Raw genomic sequence first — 21,368 nt, 5'->3', positions numbered from 1 at the left:
CTACAGGTACTCCTCAGTGGACTTTTTTTCTCTCATTGTATATAATTGATTTAAATTTAATAGTTGTTTGTTATTAGTTAGTTTAGTTAGGAAGCCCGCTAAGTGGGGTTAATTCCCCCCCACAGCACTAGGACATGTCTTGGTCTCCGTGTTTCAAGCCTTGTGAATCATGCCACAAGCCTATGCCTGTGAATGACCCCCATTCCAGCCATCTCAAGTGTCTCTGGGAGAAGCTCACATGCGGGAGCGATGCAAGATTTGTAGGGATTTTAAGCCCTGCACCAAGAAGGATAGAAATGCTAGACTCTGCTCTGTCTTCAGTGAGGCAGCACTCCAATCTCCATCAGAGCCAGGCCACTCGGTCTTGGCACTGAATATGTTGGCCTCAGTAAGCCAGTAAGCCTCTGGCTTCACCTAGTGCCATTCTCTATCTCTGGCACCAAGGCGAGATGCTCTGACTGCACCTAAGGAACCTCTGCACTGTCAGTCAACCCCGGTGCCAAAGAAGGATGTGCAGGTGAGAGAGTCTAGGCACTGTTCACCATCGCCAGTGTGTAGGAAGAAGCAAAGGAAGACAGACGGAGGCCAATCACCAACACTGAGGTCAGTGGGACAGAGGGACACTGCCAGGGTGCGACCAGCATCAGGCCACCCCGTGGCACTGATAACCCATGCCACGCTGTTGATTCCAGTCCTGGAACGGGAGCCGTTGAGTCTGGCACTATTAGACTTGCCATCACGAGAGAGGCACTGGAGCCCTACTACTCTGCCGGTACTGACAACGCTAGAGGCATTTGCAGCGATGAGGGACTTGTTCGCACTACCAGTGCCGATGTCCTCAGCCATACGAGAGCTGTCAGTAGTGAAACTGACTGGAAAGACTTCTGCAGGCTTGAGGGCTCAAATAGTTTCAAAGCGGAAACCAGTCATGATAGCACAACCCCAGTCTCCTCCCTTCTGGCACTGCTCACCGGCACCAGTTGACACTGCTCCATCCTGGTCTTGGGAGGGATCCTCGGAGACTAACTGAGAGGCAGAGTCTTACATCTCATGGAGAAGCTGGCACTGCCATTCCAGCAAACACTGTCCTGCTAAGGACCTGAGCCAAGGGGTCTCACCTGTGGTGCGGCCACCGGGACAGTGGCAGTTCCCCATGCAATGGCCTTTCTGGAATCCCTGGGCATTTCCAGCGCAGGCGGGTTCCCATTCCAAGAGGTCATATTCGGTGGCTTCGGAGCCCAGACTGCTTCCACCACCAGAACACGATCCAGGCTCTGGTACCGTGTACCAAGAGACAGTATCACAGGACCTAGCCAGTGCTGAGGGTGAAGAGCAGGGCTCGGTGCTGGTTCAGGTGTCTTCCTCCTCTTCCCCAGATGAGGCGGTCATGGGAACTGATATTGTGCCCCTGCAGGAGGATTATAGGGTGCACCAAAGCTAAGGAGGGTAGCTCAGAACCTGGGTATCCAGGTGGAGGAAATTAGAAAGTCTTCCCACTCCCTTGTGAACATCTTGGCGGCAATTGATCCTGCAAGGGTGGTGTTGCCCCCCCTGCAGAATGATGCTATCAAGGCAACTGCAAAACAGACAAAGAAAATACTTTGTCCCGGTGACAGGGTTCAAGTTCCTGTATACACCCCTACCACCAGGCTCTTTGGTGGTGGCAGTAGCCAACAAGCGGGAAAGGCAAGGCCAACAGGGACTGACACCTAAGGCCAAAGATGAAAAAAAGTTGGACCTTTTTGGGAGGAAGGTCTGTTTGGTGGGGGTTTCCAGCTAAGGGTCACCAGGCACTCCTGAGCAGGTACAATTTCAACTACTGGGACTCTATGCAAAAATTTAAGGAGTTGCTACCTCAGGAGTCAAGACGAGAGTTTGTGGCATTCATAGAGGAAGGCTAGTCCGTGGCAAAGGCGTCACTACTGGATGTGCTGGAGTCTGCAGCCCGATCCATGGCTTCAGCTGTGGCTGTGTGGAGAAGCTCGTGGCTTCAATCCTCAATCTTGCCACACAAGGTCCAACAAACTTTGTGGGACCTCCCCTTTTGAGGGTATGTCATTCTTTTCTGAGAAGACAGACTCCAAACTTCACAGTTTAAAGGACTCAAGGGCCACACGTAAGTCCTTGGGCCTTCATACTTCAGCCCCTGTGAGGAAGCACCACAGGACACAGCTGACTGCTTGCTCCCCCCGCCTTCCTCCCCTTCCTCGCTCCACCCCTTCCTTTCCCCCCTTTACAGGATTATAATGGGAGGAGGATCAGGGGCTAGAGAAGGACATCTGCCACAGTCTTCACCTGCGCTTGAACCCCCCAGACCCTCGGTGGGGTCAAAGCAGGCATTTTGATGGGACTTTTGAGGATGATGTGCCAAGACAGTTCATGGATCCAAATTCCCCCCTTTTTGTGGACCTGTTATCCCACTTCTATTGAGCGTTGGCTTGTATCACCTTGGATCGATGGGTCTGTGCATGGTAGCACTGGGATACACTCTTCAGTTTTGTTGTTCCCCTTCTTCCCACCTTCCATCCCTGTCCCTCTTCAGGGATCCTTCTCAAGAGCAGCTTCTAGCCCAAGAGGTGCAGTCATTCATAAGGGAGGGAGCAGTGGAGAACGTTCTGCCAGAGCTAAAGGGCTGGGGGTTCTACTCCTGGTATTTCCTAATCCCGAAAGCCAACGGTGGTCTCAGACAGATTCTGGACCTGCAAAACCTCAACAAAAATATTCTCCCTATTCCAGTAGCCCCATTCCAGTCCCCCCCACCTTTTTTTGAAGTTTTAAAATAAACTGAAAAAATGTTAAGAAGTATTTGTGACTAACAAATAGAGACTAACAAATTTATTTGAGCATAAGCTATCGTGAGCTACAGTTCACTTCATCGGATGCATGCAGTAGAAAATACAGTGGGGAGATTTTATATACACAGAGAACATAAAACAATGGGTGTTACCGTACACACTGTAAGGAGAGTGATCAGGTAAGGTGAGGTATTATCAGCAGGAGAGAAAAACAAAAAACCTTTTGTAGTGATAATCAAGGTGGGCCATTTCCAGCAGTTGACAGGAACGTGTGAGGAACAGTAGGGGGGAAAATAAACGTGAGGAAATAGTTTTACTTTGTGTAATGACACATTCACTCCCAGTCTTTATTCAAGCCTAATTTAATGGTGTCCAGTTTGCAAATTGGAATTAATTCAGCAGTCTCTCGTTGGAGTTTGTTTTTGAAGTTTTTTTGTTGAAGATTTGCAACTTTTAGGTCTGTAATCGAGTGACCACAGAGATTGAAGTGTTCTCCGACTGGTTTTTGAATGTTATAATTCCTGACATCTGATTTGTGTCCATTTATTCTTTTACGTAGAGACTGTCCGGTTTGGCCAACGTATATGGCAGAAGGGCATTGCTGGCACACAATGGCATATATCACATTAGTAGATGTGCAGATGAACGAGCCTCTGATAGTGTGACTGATGTGATTAGGCCCTATGATGGTGTCCCCTGAATAGAGATGTGGACACAGTTGGCAACGGGCTTTGTTGCAAGGATAGGTTCCTGGGTTAGTGTTTTTGTTGTATGGTGTGGTTGCTGGTGAGTATTTGCTTCAGGTTGGGGGGCTCTCTGTAGGCAAGGACTGGCCTGTCTCCCAAGATCTGTGAGAGTGATGGGTCGTCCTTCAGGATAGGTTGTAGATCCTTGATGATGCGTTGGAGAGGTTTTACTTGGGGGCTTAAGGTGATGGCTAGTGGTGTTCTGTTATTTTCTTTGTTGGGCCTGTCCTGTAGTAGGTGACTTCGGGGTACTCTTCTGGCTCTGTCAGTCTGTTTCTTCACTTCAGCAGGTGGGTATTGTAGTTTTAAGAATGCTTGATAGAGATCTTGTAGGTGTTTGTCTCTGTCTGAGGGGTTGGAGCAAATGCGGTTGTATTGCAGAGCTTGGCTGTAGACTATGGATCGTGTGGTGTAGTCTGGATGAAAGCTGGAGGCATGTAGGTAAGTATAGCAGTCAGTAGGTTTCTGGTATAGGGTGGTGTTTATGTGACCATCGCTTATTAGCACTGTAGTGTCCAGAAAGTGGATCTCTTGTGTGGACTGGTCCAGGCTGAGGTTGATGGTGGGATGGAAATTGTTGAAATCATGGTGGAATTCCTTAAGGGCTTCTTTTCCATGGGTCCAGATGATGAAGATGTCATCAGTGTAGCGCAAATAGAGTAGGTGCGTTAGGGGACGAGAGCTGCGGAAGCGTTGTTCTAAGTCAGCCATAAAAATGTTGGCATACTGTGGGGCTGTGCGGGTACCCATAGCAGTGCCGCTGATTTGAAGGTTTACATTGTCCCCAAATGTGAAATAGTTATGGGTGAGGACAAAGTTCAGCCACCAGGTTTGCCATGACATTATCGATGTATTACTGACAGCTTGTAGTTAATCTTTCTGTGGAATGTTGGTGTAGACGGCTTCTACATCCATAGTGGCTAGGAGGTGTTTTCCGGAAGATCACGGATGGATTGTAGTTTCCTCAGGAAGTCAGTGGTGTCTTGAAGATAGCTAGGAGTGCTGGTAGCGTAGGGCCTGAGGAGGGAGTCTACATAGCCAGACAGTCCTGCTGTCAGGGTGCCAATGCTTGAGATGATGGCATTGTTGTATTTGCACAAAAGTGTAAAATAACACCATTTATTTAAATGCATATTTCAGGTAATACTTTCTTCCCTTTATTACCTTTTTACCTCCAAATTGACAAACGTTGGAGATGATGGAAAACTATCAGATCACTAACACCATCCGTCGGACAATGCAGGATTATTCCCTACAATTCACTTTGTGTTTTTTGTCCACTTCAACTTTAAATGGAACAACCCTTTCCCATTGGAGAATCTCATTCTAACATATTTCACTCTTAAGAAATTTTTCATATTTTGTCACAGTGTTCCCTTTCTTAGTTTTGTTCTGTTTCTTCTAGTTTCAGTCCCTTATATCCATTTATTCTTAAAATATCTGTAAGCTGCTTATAGCTCCACCACACACACATTTTTTCATTTACCTAGTTATACATATTTATTAATCTTTCTTTGTAAATATAATCTAGTTTCCTGGTAACTTTTGTTGTTTTTCTCACTGAATTTCATCAAGGTCAATGGTAATATGATGTGAAGGTTATAAATACAATATTCCAGGTGCACTTGTACCACAGTCATGTAGAGATGGACTATTGCCTCCTTATTCATTGATGTGATTCCCTTGCAGTTTTGAAGCATATATGTATTGGTCACTCCTTCTTTCATCTCTGCCCCTGCCACTGAAAACCCACATTTAATTTTGATGCTGCCAACTCTTGTAACTTGTATTGTGAGTCCTGTGATATTTGGTGTTTTTCCTTAAAGTGCTAGCTCCTGGATTCATGTGATTACATGAGAATCTCAGCTTTCTTTATTAAAAAAAAAAAAAAGTAATTTTATAGTCTCCATGGTTGTGTAGAGAAGCTGGAATGCGAATTCTATAGATTAATCAATAGAAGGCATATAAACGAACATACATTTATTATTTTCTAAAAATCTCACAACTTCTTAGTCAATCTCATGACTTTTTTAGCCTGACGCTTGCTTTTGCACGCTCATGATTGGTGATACTGAATTTACTTTCCACTCACACTTAAGTCTCTTGCAACATTGGTGCTTCCTAGGTTTCTCCCTCCTGGTATGTATGTATTTCAGCTATTTCCCCCAGGTATATCATTTCTTGGTTGCTTGCCTCTTCCCCTGCATTTAAATCTCACTGTTACATTTCTGCCACTGTTTCTAACTTCTGTCCCTTTATACAATTTCTTTGGTCTGACAAGTGTTTTCAGCTCTGAGTAGAATGTCGGGATTACAATTTAACTCTTGAAAATTTAATATGTTATTAACCCACAACTCTCTCAACTTTTAAAGACTTGTTTTAGCCATCACAGCACATTTTGTCTTGTCCCCTTTTGCATACACATCCTGTTTGTATGTTCTATTGGATGGTTACAGAACAGTGTGTGATCCTGACTACCACAGTATCACAGCAGATGGCGAAAGTAGACAGATATTTTCTGTAAAAAAATATGAAATAATATGAGTTCTTAATTTGAAGGTCAATATTGATGATCTTTGCCTAATGTTGATTGACACTGATGTACGGGCTACTCCAGACATGCTTCTATTTTTCATGGATAGGTCAGTTCAGAAATAGAGAATTAGAATCTGTGGAAGTGGTAATACCTCTATATTTGTATAATTTTTTTCATCTTCAGTGTTTTTCTTAAATACGTATATTAATAATCCTTGTATTTTCTGTTTTTGTTTTTGCAGCTGCTGACTTGTTCACAGATTTGGAAAATGCATTTCAGGGAAAAATCGATGCAGCTTACTTTGAGACCAGCAAATACTTGCTGGATGTTCTCAATAAAAAATACAATTTACTGGAGCACATGCAGGCTATGAGGCGCTACTTACTTCTCGGTCAAGGAGATTTTATAAGACACTTAATGGACTTGCTTAAGTAAGACGACATGCAGTACAATTATACTGCATTTTGAATATTTGCAAATGTACAACAGATCATTTTCTAAAAAGAAAATATTTTAATGCAGCTAATATTTTATTATTATAGACATCCTTAGATTCAACAAAATATTAGACTGGATTTTTTTGACCTTTTAATAGTAGTTGAAATTTGTTTTTTCCTGTAAGTAGTAAGTACAAAAGAATTTCAAGATCTTTAAAAGCTGAACTACTGTTACCCTCTCCCTCCTGATGTGCTCTGGGCTGCCTGCATTTCCAGTGCCCGTGCTCTGTGATTTCTAAATTCTATCTCTCACTTTCTAGTACTTTTAAAACACCACTCATGAGCACGGCTATAAATACAACATTTCTACATCCTTTTAAGTGTATTTTGTTCGTTTTTTCTTTCTTTTTTTTCCAAAATGTTTAGAGTATGTTGGTAAGATTTATGATTACAGCTTCAACTGACAGCTCACATCTTTAACGTTTGGCACCCTCAACTGCAGGCATAAGTGCCCAGCTGAGTTTGTAAGAAGCATACTTGCATAGCATCTTATTTTAGTTCGTGGTCATGTTGCTGAAATTTCATGTGCAAGAATTAAAAAAAACCATTAAGCAGCTCTCCTTTTGCAGCAGAAAAACTGGGGATCATGTATAGAATCAGTAATGCCTTTGACGCATAAATAGTGAGGAACTTTCTAGTGGGGAAAAACAACCTCTTGATGTAGAACTTTAAAAAGTTCCCATTAAATTGAGGATTATAGGCTTTAGATACTTTCATCAGCCAGTCTAAGCACTTCAGATTAGTATGTACAAGTCTCTCATAACCACTAACTAAAATTAGTGGCTTTCTGGTTGTAACTGCCATATTAAGGCAGTACAAATAAACAATAGTTCATTCTGATTGTAAATGTGACTAAAATTATAGTTTTGTGTTAGATACTAATACAATTTTTAAAATAATTACTTGCATTAAATGGTAATGAATCTAGTAATAGCACTGATGTTTGTTATATACACAGATAGACAAATTACTTAAAATCTCTCAATGTTGTTTAATGCTTCATTTCTCTGTCGTTCATGTAGTGAATGTAGGCAGTTGTCCTTAATTTTGAAAATACAATTTGGAGACAAATGTGTAAGTGTTTGTACAGACTCACTGCAATTGCTACCATACTGCAAAGTAGCTACTATACAATATCATAAACTGTGTATAATGACTTTATTTTTGTAACCTCTAGGCCAGAGCTTGCCCGACCAGCTACCACTTTGTATCAGCATAATCTGACAGGAATCCTTGAAACAGCTGTCAGGGCAACTAATGCACAGTTTGATAATCCTGAGATCCTCAAACGGTTGGATGTTAGACTTCTGGAGGTACTCTGGGTCATTTCAGCTCCTGACATGAAAGTTATTTTCTGGGTTTAAATATCTAAAATTAGCTCTTGGATCAGCATCAGGTGAACTTCTAGTCTCTATTCATGTTGAGTCACATTCTTCTGCCCACTAAGGTCACTTTGTATTGCTGACACAGCACAAACTGGCCTTACCCTGGCTGGAGATTCCCAGCAGAGAATTGCCTCTCCTCACCCAATATTAGAGTGAATCTTTGATGGAAAGCTGGTGGATGACACACAGCCTCCTTCTAAACCAACTATTCCCTCCTCTTCCCACCGCCAACCCCCAAAAGTATAAGATTATCTCTGCTAAATTTGATCCTCTGCTGATATAAGGTCCCTTTCACGAGCAGTATGAGAGAGAGTAGGGAGAGTCCTGCTGTAATTTATACAGGGGCTAGTAGTCCAGAATCAGGGGGCTGAAATTAGCTCCTTCAGTCGCTACTCTGAGAATCGGAGGCAGGGTCTTTGTGACACTGGTGGTTCGGAATTATGAAGAAAATGAACAGTGAATATTTTCTGGGTCAGCCTTGCATCAGAGAGACTTCTGTAAATTATGGGAGTTTAGTGAGGGAATGTGGTGCTTAGCCTCAAAAGATGTCTAATCTACGTGTTATTAAACCAACGAAACAAAGTTGTTATAGTATTTCTTTGTGAAAATTAGCAATATAATATTGATAAAGCCATTTTTGGCAAACGTAACTGCTTTTACATAGTTCTTGGGGGAACAGTAAAGATTTCAGCAGTGTGCAGACTTTTTGGTACGTGACTAAATGTAGCATTTTTTTTCATATAGGTATCTCCTGGTGATACTGGATGGGATGTCTTCAGTCTAGACTATCATGTGGATGGGCCAATTGCAACGGTAAGGCTTTATATTGTAGTTTGTGTAGATTTCTCAGATATCCACTTAGATTGCTAACTGCTTTGTTATTAAAATAGCCTTTTTACTGTAGAAATGGATGATTAAAGAGATTTGGCATGTCAGATGCATCCATTGTATTAACAGTTCAACCAGAATCTCAGTTTCTCTAAATTATTAATGAGTGCTAAAATGCTACAGTTAAAACATTCATTACTTAAAATAAATAATACATTTGTTCCAGCAAAATTTTAGCAAGTACTTAATAAATGGATTGTTCATTTTCTGACATTATTTCTAGACTGTAGCAACTAATTTGGGATAATTTGCAAGAAACTGTAAAATATATTTAGGGAAATCTATTTATACTAGTTAAATTTGATATGTAGTATTCATTAAAACTGATGAGAAAATAGTTGCACTATTGTTCAAAATGCTTTTACCGTATGTAAAAAATTTCAGTGCTTTTTCTTTTTTTTCTTCTTTTTTTCTTTTAAACAAGGTCTCAGTGACCAGCAGAAGGTATTTTACATAGATGTATAGTTAGAGAAAGGAGAGAAATACCTCTCTGGGCCTCTGATTTGTACATCCATTCTCACATTCCCCATACTTTGGGGCAGATTCTTTTTTTGCTAATTACTCATCCATATAAACTTTATACTTCAAACCACCTCCCTTAAGCTAATTTTGACCATTTGACATTACCATTTGGAGAAACATGGTGTAATCCTCAATTGTGGTGAAATGATTTACACAGAAAGTGTCTCTATTATTATTGAATCAGTTTTTTTCGCTTTTATGGTTCATGATGATTTTTTGTTTACATAACTTTTTACCTTTCAAAGCGGTAGTTAGAGGGAGGTAGACAACTGAGCAAGTAATTAAACACATAGAATGTACCTAACGTTATACAGGTAATTGATTTAAACAGGACATAAAAAAAAAAAGTTCTTATCCCTACCAGCCCCTGCTACTTCATCCAGAGTAAAAACTCTAGATTAGTGAGCTGTAGCTCACGAAAACTTATGCTCAAATGAATTGGTTAGTCTCTAAGGTGCCACAAGTCCTCCTTTTTCTTTTTGCGAATACACACTAACACGGCTGTTACTCTGAAAGATTCCTGTGAGTTTCTTTTAACATACACAGAAATTTGGTCTCTTTCCCTGGAATTGTTTTCTGGGGGGCTCAGATACTTTTGATTGTATTCACTGCTGTCTATCCCCCATGCATCAACCAGTATGCAGGCTTCTCCACAAGTGCACTGTAGTCCCCATATCTGCAACTCTTGCTATTCCAGAGTAGTTCATTGAGTGGAGGAGGAAAATCAGGTATGAGGGGTTTGAGGTGTACAGCTGACCACTAGGTTTGGTGACGGGCTGTGTGTCACTGCTGATAGTGTCACCTCATGTTCTCAAGCAAAGTGATATTTTTAGGAATCAGTGTAGAAAAATTAGCATCGTTTTATGAAGCTTTAAAGTCTCAGTAGATCCTGAGGTTGTTTTTTACTGAGCTCTTTGAACAAAATGTCACTTCATTTTTAAATGACAGGGAAGGCAGCCAGCAAGCCTCTGTTTGGGAGACCTGGAAGGTCACATGTGAAGAGGAATATTAAAACTCCATATGCATAGCAAATGGTCCAATTACTGAGCACTTTTAGGAGAGTGCTGGGCATTCTCAACTCCCAGTTATCTTATTGGGAATTGAAAGGTGCTCAAAACCTCCCAAGAACAAGAAGTGCTTTCTGGTCTGACAGAGCCCAAGTGTTTATAATGGGAATAGTGATGGAACCATAACTAAAATGGAGCTTTATGGTCCTGCTATAAATTGAAAATGGCAAGAGCATCCATAGAAGTATTGGAAACTTTTGAAGTGATGTAACTTACTATCATACAGTAATCTGTAAATCTCATGTATAGAAACCTATATAACATTTAATGCATTTATATTTTATTCCTAATCAAGTCAAGAATATAACAATATAGTAATGCTGATCTTTGTTCATGTATGTCTTAAAGTGTGTTACAGAAGCCTCTACACTGTTGAAAATGTAAAATAAAAATACATATGGTGTATGCATGTCCAGTGTAGGTATACTCTGGATAAATGAAAATGCTACATTTCTGCCATCTGAAATGTTTTGTTAGTACTTGGAAAGCTTTTCAGTTGCTGTTTCAGTTAACAAGAGGAAAATGCTCTAGAGAAGCACTGTGTGTTGCTCAGGAATGCATTGGAAAATATCTCTGCTAGTGCTTCAGATCTCTGTATACATAAGGCTTCTATTCTTAATGGACTACAGTTCAACTATATTTTAACTTGCAGGAGTGTGTGAGTGAGAGAGAGCGAGAGATTGATTCTCCTCTAGCATCTGCAGATAAAACCATTGAGATTAAGCAAAAAGAATAGTTTAGCACTCTAGAGTCCATAGACCAACCCAGATAGTTGATACGGATCGTAATACCAGGAGATGGAGATGGGAGGGAGCAAAGTTCTTAGGACATATCTCTTCCTAGAGAGAGGGTATCTGTCCAATCCTGCTTAATTGTTTTCCTGTCTCCAGCAGGTGGACAGAACCAAGCAAGAGAGCTGGACTTGGGGTTTTGGGCCCAGATTTTCCAAATGGCATATGCATAATTACCAGGATTGCACATTCATTTGTGGTAAATAGACATACAACGTTTGAGCATGTGCATTTCTGAAATCTGGGTCTTAATTTTTTTTGTCTATTACTTTTTTCTTTTGGTGATTCCTCCTGTGACAGTTCTCAAGATACCCAGGACTTTGCATCACCTTGTTACCATCCCCCTGTGGGGCTCCAGTGTGAGGGAAACCTGCTTGTGCCTTACTTGTGCTTTACTGACATCATCAGCCTGTTAGCCACCTAAGCAGTCTCCTCTGGGCTATGCCTTCCTTTGGCTTGCAGGTGAACAGGTGTAGCCCAGTCTCTGAGTTCCTTTGAAGCATTCCCTTGAAGTGTCCAGCCCCTTCTCCATTGAACACTCACAGAAATACTGGGCCTGCTTCCCGCAAGGGAACAACATACACACCAGCCTATTTGATTCAGCTCAGGATTAGCAGCTTGTATAATACCACACCACTAAGCTATAGTATCGTTTTCACTATAAATAAGTTTGCTATCAAAGGTTCAAGAGATGGTGAGTAGGGTTAGTGGATCCAAAAAGGTTACATTCAAAACAAAATCATAACAAGCTTTCTAGAGGCTAAACATAACCTTTCTTAGGTTAGCCTGTTATCTCACCCCAAATGTCCTTTGTAGTGTTTTAATCAAGGCTGTTTTAATCCCACTTTCATGAATGTAATCACACTGCCCAGTTACTTTCCTTAGGTGCAAGATAAAGGGGTGTGTTCCTTGCCTTCTCCTTATATTCCCCCAAAATTCATTGTTTGTACTCAGTCAGGATAACCCTCTGTGGCTTATTCTCTGGTGTGCTTGCCCCTCTGTTGACTTCATCTGTAAATGAATCTCCGTTGTGGTAGATTACAATGCTTAATTTACATGCCAACAGAGATGGTGACTTCTCTGTCAGAAAATCCTTTTGTCAACTGTACGTTAATACGTACATTAAAACATATTTTCAGTATACATACGTAACCCCTTACATAGCATCTGTACATACATTTCAAAACAATATTAGCAACATGCCTGACTAAACTAATTGCCTTCTATGACGAGATAACTGGCTCTGTGGATGAGGGGAAAGCAGTGGATGTGTTATTCCTTGACTTTAGCAAAGCTTTTGATATGGTCTCCCACAGTATTCTTGCCAGCAAGTCAAAGAAGTATGGGCTGGATGAATGGACTATAAGGTGGATAGAAAGCTGGCTAGATCAGTCTCAACAGGTAGCGATCAGTGGCTCCATGTCTAGTTGGCAGCTGGTATCAAGCAGAGTGCCCCAAGGGTTGGTCCTGGGGCCGGTTTTGTTCAATATCTTCATTAATGATCTGGAGGATGGTGTGGATTGCACCCTCAGCAAGTTTGTAGATGACACTAACCTGGGTGGAGTGGGAGACATCTTGGAGGGTAGGAATAGGATACAGAGGGACCTAGACAAATTAGAGGATTGGGCCAAAAGAAATCGGATGAGGTTCAACAAGGACAAGTGCAGACTCCTGCACTTTGGACTGAAGAATCCCATGCATGGTTACAGACTAGGGACAGAGTGGTTAGGCAGCAGTTCTGCAGAAAAGGACCTAGGGGTTACAGAGGACAAGAAGCTGGATAGGAGTCAAGAGTGTGCCCTTGTTGCCAAGAAGGCTAACTGCATTTTAGGCTGTATAAGCAGGACCATTGCCAGCAGATCGAGGGATGTGGTCGTTCCCCTCTAGTCGGCATTGGTAAAGCCTCATCTGGAGTAGTGTGTCCAGTTTTGGGCCCCACACTACAAGAAGGATTTGGAAAAATTGGAAAGAGTCCAGCGGAGGACAACAAAAATTATTAAGGGGCTGGAGCACATGTTTTATGAGGAGAGGCTGAGGGAACTGGGATTATTTAGTCTGCAGAAGAGAAGAATGAGGGGGGATTTGGTATCTGCTTTCAACTACTGAAAGGGGGTTCTGAAGAGGATGGATCTAGATTGTTCTCAGTGGTAGCAGATGACAGAACAAGGAGTAATGGTCTCAAGTTGGAGTGGGGGAGGTTTAGATTGGATATTAGGAAAACCTTTTTCACTGGGAGGGTGGTTGAAGCACTGGAATGGGTTATCTAGGGAGGTGGTGGAATCTCCTTCCTTAGAGGTTTTTAAGGTCAGTCTTGGCAAAGCCCTGGCTGGGAAGATTTAGTTGGGGATTGGCCCTGAGCAGGGGGTTGGACTAGATGACCGCCTGAGGTCCCTTCCAACCCTGATATTCTATGAACCCATGTGATCCTGGCTTTCGTTTAAGAACCCATGTGACATTCTTTGGTGACCCAGAGTGTACATAACAGAATCAGGATATTCTTGTTACCCCCTTGCCAGTTGGCATTGAGGGGTTCATGGGCCACACACCCCACTGCCACATATTGGTGTGGTTTTTTTTGGGCTGGGTAGGAAGAGTAGGTGCTTCATAATGAAGTCCAGTGTCTGGGAACCAAGAGGCCTCAGCCTTCCTTCCTGGAGAATGGTCACAGTTCAGTCTCTCTTTCCCCCCAGCTCTCCTTCCTGGAGCTGGGTTATCATCCAAACAGTCCCTTTATTCTGTGGAGGAGCCATTCTGTGTCTCTGCAGCACTCACCTGAAGCTGTTTCCTCAAGCCAGGCTCCCATGCTTCTGTCCTGTTTAGCCTTCCCATCCATCTTAGATGGTTTGTTAGAGGCTCTCACTTGAGCTTCTTCCTCTCCCACATTCTTCTCCCTAATTAGAGGCTTGATTGGTCACCTGATCCACCTGTCATAGAATCTTCATTCTTCTTACCTGGGAAGTGAATTAAGCTGGTCATAGGTGGTCTTAGGTGCTTCTCCCCTTAAGGAGCCAGCCACCATGTGACACGGTCCCTGTAATCATCTGAGAGAGACTCACCTTTAATCTTCTGGCAGCTATCTGTCTGGTGATGGGTGTATGGGGAAACTTATGCTCTTTAATGCAGGGATATGTTCCTGGTTTATCATCGGGATAGGCTTAATCATTGTTTTTTCCTGTTGTCCTTCCCAAGATGGGTTCCCTTTTCCATTTGACTCAAGTTTCTCTCCCTCTCCTGTCCACCCCAATGAAGTAAGAGAGAAGTATCTTCATACACTGAAAGAGCTGTGTGTGTGTCCGAAAATAGGTCCTGAAGTTACCTTATTCAGATCAGCTCTTGCTTTTTCTTTAGGGGTCTTAAGAAAGTCTAACAGGTTAAAAAGTGTCTTATTTGTATTGACAACCTTTGGGAAGGTTACACAGTCCATTGTAAAGAAACTCTGTCATTATTCAAGGCTTGTTCCATTGTTGGAGCTGTCTGAGACTGAAAAGGGATGTTTCTGTTCTAGTGCTCTAAAGCCCACCTGGGCAGCCTTAGATACATCATTGCTGACTTGACGTAGTCTGTAAACTGCCTTGAGGCAGTTTCTGCATGCTGTAGAAAATCTTTTTTCCCCTCTTCACCCGTACGCCAGCCTATGACTGTTGTTGCACAGAGAGATTCTGGAGACTTGCCTGATCACTTGATTTTGAGAAGTCCTCCTGTGCCAGTCCAGACTTTGACTTTATTTTAGTGTAGTGGAACCTTTTACTCTAATGGTTTTCTGATTCAGCTTTTATAATGGTGTTTTGCCTATTGCTTGGGCCGTTGATGACTGAGCCAGATGAGCTCCCTGCACAGAGGGAGTAACTTCCCTAGAGCTTTGGGTTTATTTCCTGTTGTAATCTGCTGGTAAAACCTGTATACATTGCTTGGGATAGCATAGAACGATTTAAAGAAACCAAATGAACAGATAGTAAATCTGGTCATTTTATTTTAAGCTGTTATATTGATTTTATTTGCAGGTATTTACACGAGAGTGCATGAGCCACTACCTAAGGGTGTTTAACTTCCTTTGGCGAGCAAAGCGGATGGAATATATTCTCACAGACATATGGAAAGGACATATGTGCAATGCAAAGCTCCTGAAATGTATGCCAGGTAGGGGAAAAACAAAATGGGTAACGTGCTAACTGGTGTTTAGATGCAATTTAGCTAAAATTGTACACAAGAGAAAAATCCAGCTAGTGGAGATAAAAAAGAATTTATAAATAACATTTTGTTGCCACCTACTCAGAAATGTCTTGTTTTTATTATTTAACTTGATCACATCAGAAATTTTGAGTGAAGAAGAAATGGCATGATAGTTGGGAATGGAAAGTCTATCCTATGACTTTTGTATTGCTGCTTGTTGATCTTCAGCCATTGAATTATTGGGCATTGAGAACTTCTTAGGCTTCTGTTCGCTTTCTTTCTATTTTGTTCAGGGGAGGGAAAAGATGAAAATCAATGCAGTTATTTTTAAAAGATGCATCAGAACAGCTTGGCATCAGTCAGAAGTAGCTAAACTCTAAACTAGGCCTACTATGTATATTTTTAAAAAGATCTCACAATCAAGATTATATATATTAATGTTTTAATCAATTTTTTCAGAATACATTAAATCACTTATTTTGTATTTTGCCAATACTGTTTGCTACAGTGTGGCAGTTTCTTTTACTACAGTCAGATTATTAGATGGCTGAACCTTTTATATAATTAAGGTCCCAATCCTGCAAGGGACAACATGAAGGTGGACAGCTGCACCCAGGCGAAGCTTGATTGGCTTCAGATTGGTTCCATGTGGGCAGTTTTAGTCTCACATTGTTCATTATATATTGTAGGCCCAGCACTGATATCTGAAATAGCTTTTCACCTATTCATAGGTTAGTGTATTTTAATTAAAAAAATAAAGGTTTTAAATATCTTCCTTAGTTGTAATAAATAAGATAGTGTTCTGTTTATTGTGCAGAGCAAAAGCTAATTTTGTTCAGTAAATTTGGGACTGTATTTAAAAAGAAAATCCTGTTGTATGGCTAAAACTGAAATTAGATACTCCATTGCCCTTGCATACATGGTGATAACTTTAACATGGAGTATTTAAGAGCATAATGCCAGTATTGTTTGTCTAAATGAGAGCACAGGAGGCAGTGGGTGGAGGGTTTGTTCAGTTTTAAATGTGCTTTGAGGTGTATTTATTTTGTTTGTAGTTTTAACACATGGAAAATAAACTAAGGCAGTCATAATAGAACAACTAATCTTGATAACGTTTTCATTGTTTTATGTAATAAGTACTTTTAAAAAATAGGAAAGCATAAAACATCATCAGTATTGAGCTACAAACACTTGAGTTTGTTTGTTACAAATTTTATTTTCCCTAATTAAATTTCAACTGGTTTCGATTACAATACGCTAAATGGGGCAGAGCCCTTGTCTTCACAGCTATCAGCAAAGCTGTTAGTGCTATACATATAATAACGTCGTATTGTAATCTGTAACTTGGATCCATGACCCTCTTGGCTGGCAAAATCTTGCAAAGGGAATTGGGTCCATTATTATTAGAGACCCTGCCTTCCTGAAAAAAGGCATCATCTCTTAAATCTCTTAGGTCAGGGATTCTCAAACTTCATTGCACCATGACCCCCTTCTGACAACAAAAATTTTTACACGACCCCAAAAGGGGGGAACCAAAGCCTGATCCCCACTGCCCGGGTCGAGGGGTGAAAGCCAAAGCCCGATCCCCACCGCCCAGGGTGGGGAGGCCAAAGCTGAAGCCCAAGGACTTCAGCTCTAGCAGGGAGCCTGTAACCTGAGCCACACCACCCAGGGTTGAAGCCCTTGGGCCTTGGCCCTGGGTGGTGGAGCTTGAACTTCAGCTTTGGCCCTAGGCGGTGGGGCTCAAGCTTCGGCTCTGGCCTTGGGCCCCAGCAAGCCTAAGTCAGCCCTGGTGACTCCTTAAAATGGGGTCCCGACCCACAGTTTGAGAACCACTGTTTTAGGCCCATCCTCAGAAAAACATCTGCTGCTCCTGGAGATATTGCCAGTTGTTGGTTTCTAATTTTTCCTTTTTTGATGAGGAGTATGACAAAATATTTCTCCTATGTTCATAGTCTTCTCTTTTCTTTGCTGGTTTTTTTTTCTAATTCTCTGTTGTTTTTTCGCACCTGCTACCACCTGTTCTTCCCCTTTCCTTTGTTTCCCTCAGCCTGTCTCTTCCCTGTAGTGCTTTTTTTCCTCCTCCTCCTGTTCTGTCCCACATGCTCTTTATGGTGTTCCACTCCCCAGCTAAAGGGAGTAGTTATAGTTGAAAGTAGCAAGACCCTTTGAATCACCCTTCAAAGCTTAGTAGTTTCCCTGCCTGCCACCCTTACTCCACTCCACTGCTAGGATTAAAGTGGTATAAAGGAAGGGAGGAGGTGCAGAGCTGTCAGGGTAGGAGTGAAATTTGAAAGCTCTGAAGCATACTAGCACTAACAAGAGTCACAACAACTTGTTGCCCTCCAATTCATCTGCTCTTCCCTGCTGGAAATGTGGTAGTGAACAGACTGGGTGGTAGAGAAGTGTCCATATATTGTATTGGCCTAGTTTTTACCTCCCTTTTCCCCCAGTTCCTCTGAATTTTCAAGTTTGATTTATACTGGTCAAGATGGCTACCTTGAGACTACTTTCCTATGGTGTGTGAAGAATACGTGGGATATGATATACATCCTATAAGCAATGAGAACTCTGCAATACTTGGGTACAATCGGGTGAGATAATGATAGCATTTCACCCTCTGTTTCCTCACTTTGTTGGCTTTTCACAAATATTAACACGTGTAACAAGACGAAACTCACCGGCGGCAGAGCCTCCTGCTGGTTGTCTGGTAATTAGCTCTTTTCCAGCTTACGGCATGCCCTCTGCAGGCCAGTGTCTCATCTGCCGCTGGCCCTGTGTTGCTCCCGGTGCCCTTTACCCTGGGGTTCTGCCCCAGCAGTACCCCCACACTCTGGGTCTCCCCTGCCAGGGGAACCCCCAACTTTCTAAACCCACCTTGCCTCAGTGGCTACTGCCAATCGTCATCCAGCCCCCTTTCCCTGGGGCAGACTGCAGTCTGTAATGGCCACTCATCAATGGCAAGGGGTTAGCACCAAGTGCCTCTGCCTAGTCCCAGGCTGCCCCTCTGCAGCCCCAGTACCTTTCTGGGCCTTTACCAAGGCCTGCAGCCTGCGTGTTTTCCAGGTTGGAGCTCCCCATTTCCTCTGGCCTTCCCCCAGCCCTGCTCCACTCTAGGTACCCTGCTCAGCTCCCAGCAACAAGGTCCTTCTCTCCCTTCAGCTGAAGAGATTCCTCCAGCTTTTGGCCCACAGCCCTCTTATAAGGGCCAGCTGTGGCCTGATTGAGGCGTGGTTCCAGCTGTGTCTGCTTCCCCCAATCAGCCCAGCTATTCCCAGCCACAGCCCTCTCCAGGGCTGCTTTCACTCCTTCAGGGCCGGAGCTGGGTGACCACCCTGGTACAACATACTTTTATCTATTGGGGCAGCAGTCTCTGGAACTTTACACCATTTCCATATCAATCTAAAATTGGAAGCTGTAACTCTAAGTGGCTTGAGAGCTATAGACTCTTCATGTCAGGATTGTACCCAAATGTATTTGTGTGTGGTCTTGAGGTAAGGGATTACCTGAGCCTGCACAATGAGCACTTTTCACATGCATGAAAGTGGAGTGAAGTCACTCCACTTATTGCAATGAGTATAGTGGGGAGAAGTCTCCAATAAAACATAGATGGAGATGAATCTGACAGATGCTTTCTAATATTCTTGTTGCCTGCACCCCACATGAAAAAGCAGGACTTGTCTCCTGCTTCTATAAGCTTGCTTAGAAATATTTTTTAGGATATGTTGCAGAATGCACTCTGGATTCTTGTAAATTGGTTCAGTTGCATCTGGCATAAAACCATTGATGGAGATATTGCTTTCATTATATTTCCATCTTATGCGAATGGAGCCAAAAGTAGTGATAGGGCAACACAAGTTCTAAAATAAAATCAAGTTGTTCCATCTTCTGATTAGACAGACTTGTCCAATTCTTTGTAATTCCAGGAACTGCAGAAAGGCAAGACTGAGACACTGACAGATATATGGTCAGAGTCTTGATCTATACTAAACTCCTATGAAGTGTTCGCTTCCCCACTGTCCTAGGCAGTGCCAAAATAGGACGTAAAGTGAACAATAAACCATACATACACAACTTTACCATTTCATCAAGCACCCTAACACTGGATCGAAACTAAGATAATTTTACTGTATTGAGTACTCAGTGCTGGTACAGCAGGACTCAACAAACTCAGTTGCTAGAGCCCTGGAAATCCATGGATATCCACTTTATATCCATAGACCATGTTTGCAGATCAGATGGGGATAAAAATTTTATATCTGTGCAGGGCTCTATCAATGGGACATTCAAGATTATAGGTTTCCATCTGTAAAGTGTGTAGGTGAGAGATCATTGCACTCTTGATTTAGTTTACGTGGAAATACTGTTGCAATGTAGGTGCTGTGAAATGACGTCTGGGAAAGTCAGGTGATGTCCAACCTGGAAAACAATTATATTAATAGAGAGGTTCCACAAAAAGGGCATACAATTATATCAATGAATTAACACTTGCATAGGAGTTCAAAGGATTCCATTTGCAATAATTGTTGGCCACAACTTGGCAGAGCTATTCCATTGATAAACATTACTTCTTCTTTGAGGGCTGTCCCTGTGGGTGCTCCACTCCAGGTGACGGTGCAATCTGGCGCTGTTGATCAGAGATCTTCAGTAGCAGTGCCTGGTCAGGACGCACGCGTTTAGCTGTTGTCTTGTGGCGTCGTTAGGGTCTGTCTGTGCACACATGTCCTGCACCCCCTCAGTTCCTTCTCAACCGTCCTCGGCTGAAGACTGAACTCGAGGCAGTGCTGAACCTCTTCCCTGGTCACTGAAGGAAATAAGTAGCAATAGTTAGATAGATGTATCCCAGTTCTTTCCCTCCCTTTAGAATAGTTACTCCTTGTTTGTTGGTTTAAAAAAAACAAACACTTTTTTTTTCCTCTCACATTTGTCTCCCGTTGAGACTTCCCCTCGGGCAATCATAGCTTCATGATGCCGGGGTCCCCTGGATTAAAAAAATGCGGCTCCTTCAATGAGTCTGTGCCACGGTCTGGTGGACACTCACTGTGTGTGAAGTGTCTAGGCGAGACACACGTCCCCGCTAAGTGTGTCCATTGTACTAGCCTGAAAACCAGGACTCGCGGTTACAGAGACCCGCAGCTAAAAATGCTCTTTATGGAGAAATCTCTGCAGCCACCAATGGAGACAGGCACAAGTAAACCCTCTCTCTCACGCTCCCCTGCCAGGTCGGCACCAACCAGGAGCTTGGCTTCACCCGCTCATGCGAAGAGGCAGGAAGCCCCAACCTCTCCACCCAGAGACCTACAGAAACAGAAAAGGTCTCTGGTGAAATCACTTTCCCCCAGTGCTGACCACAACAAAAACCGGCACAGCTGAACGCCCCAGCACCGTAGGCATGGCTCATATGAGGTGCAGAAACCAGGACTCGAGCCGCGCGCGGCCCCCTCCCCCCCCCGCTGCCCAGTGGGCAGCTTTCCTCGGCACCAGCCCTGCCGGCACCACAGACGGACCCGGTACCAGCAGTGCTGTCCACCCCGGTGCTGACAAGAACGTTGGCACCAAGCCTGACAATGACCATCCCTTGGCACCACTGCTTACTTGCCCATTTGGCCACCGCCTCCAGTTTTTCCACCATGTCTGGCAACAGGTCACACAGGACCGCTGGTCCTGGAAATAGTACAATTGGGCTACTCTATCCCTTTCATTTCATGCCCTCCCACCTTTCCCTCTTCCCCGACCCTCTTCAGGGACCCCTCTCACGAGCACCCCTCTCAGCAGGCACAGCCACCGCATGATGCTAACTCCTCCAGCAAAGGTATTCGCCTCCCTACAATGGTGGACAAAAACGGGAAACACGTGCGCGGGCGTCCCCTTCCATCAAAATTCCCTGTGCTCATGATCATGACAGACGTTTCCCTGATATGCTGGGGAGTGCACCTAGGAGCTCTCACAACACAGGGCTGATGGTTCCTAT

General features: G+C 43.0%; 1 protein-coding gene across 1 annotated transcript in view; it reads left to right on the top strand.

Annotated features, from left to right (window-relative positions):
• Positions 1 to 21,368, top strand: part of TUBGCP3 (tubulin gamma complex component 3) — a 120,219-nt gene that overhangs the window by 80,185 nt on the left and 18,666 nt on the right. Inside the window, exons 14-17 of the mRNA XM_074963840.1 lie at positions 6,319 to 6,508; positions 7,752 to 7,887; positions 8,704 to 8,772; positions 15,229 to 15,364. Of these exons, the coding sequence (XP_074819941.1) occupies positions 6,319 to 6,508; positions 7,752 to 7,887; positions 8,704 to 8,772; positions 15,229 to 15,364 (531 nt within the window). The remainder of the gene's footprint in view (positions 1 to 6,318; positions 6,509 to 7,751; positions 7,888 to 8,703; positions 8,773 to 15,228; positions 15,365 to 21,368) is intronic.

Source organism: Natator depressus, chromosome 1, assembly GCF_965152275.1.
Source record: "Natator depressus isolate rNatDep1 chromosome 1, rNatDep2.hap1, whole genome shotgun sequence".
NCBI lineage: Eukaryota > Metazoa > Chordata > Testudines > Cheloniidae > Natator > Natator depressus.
The sequence above is the reverse complement of the archived record's forward strand: the minus strand, read 5'-3'. Positions and strand labels throughout refer to the sequence as shown.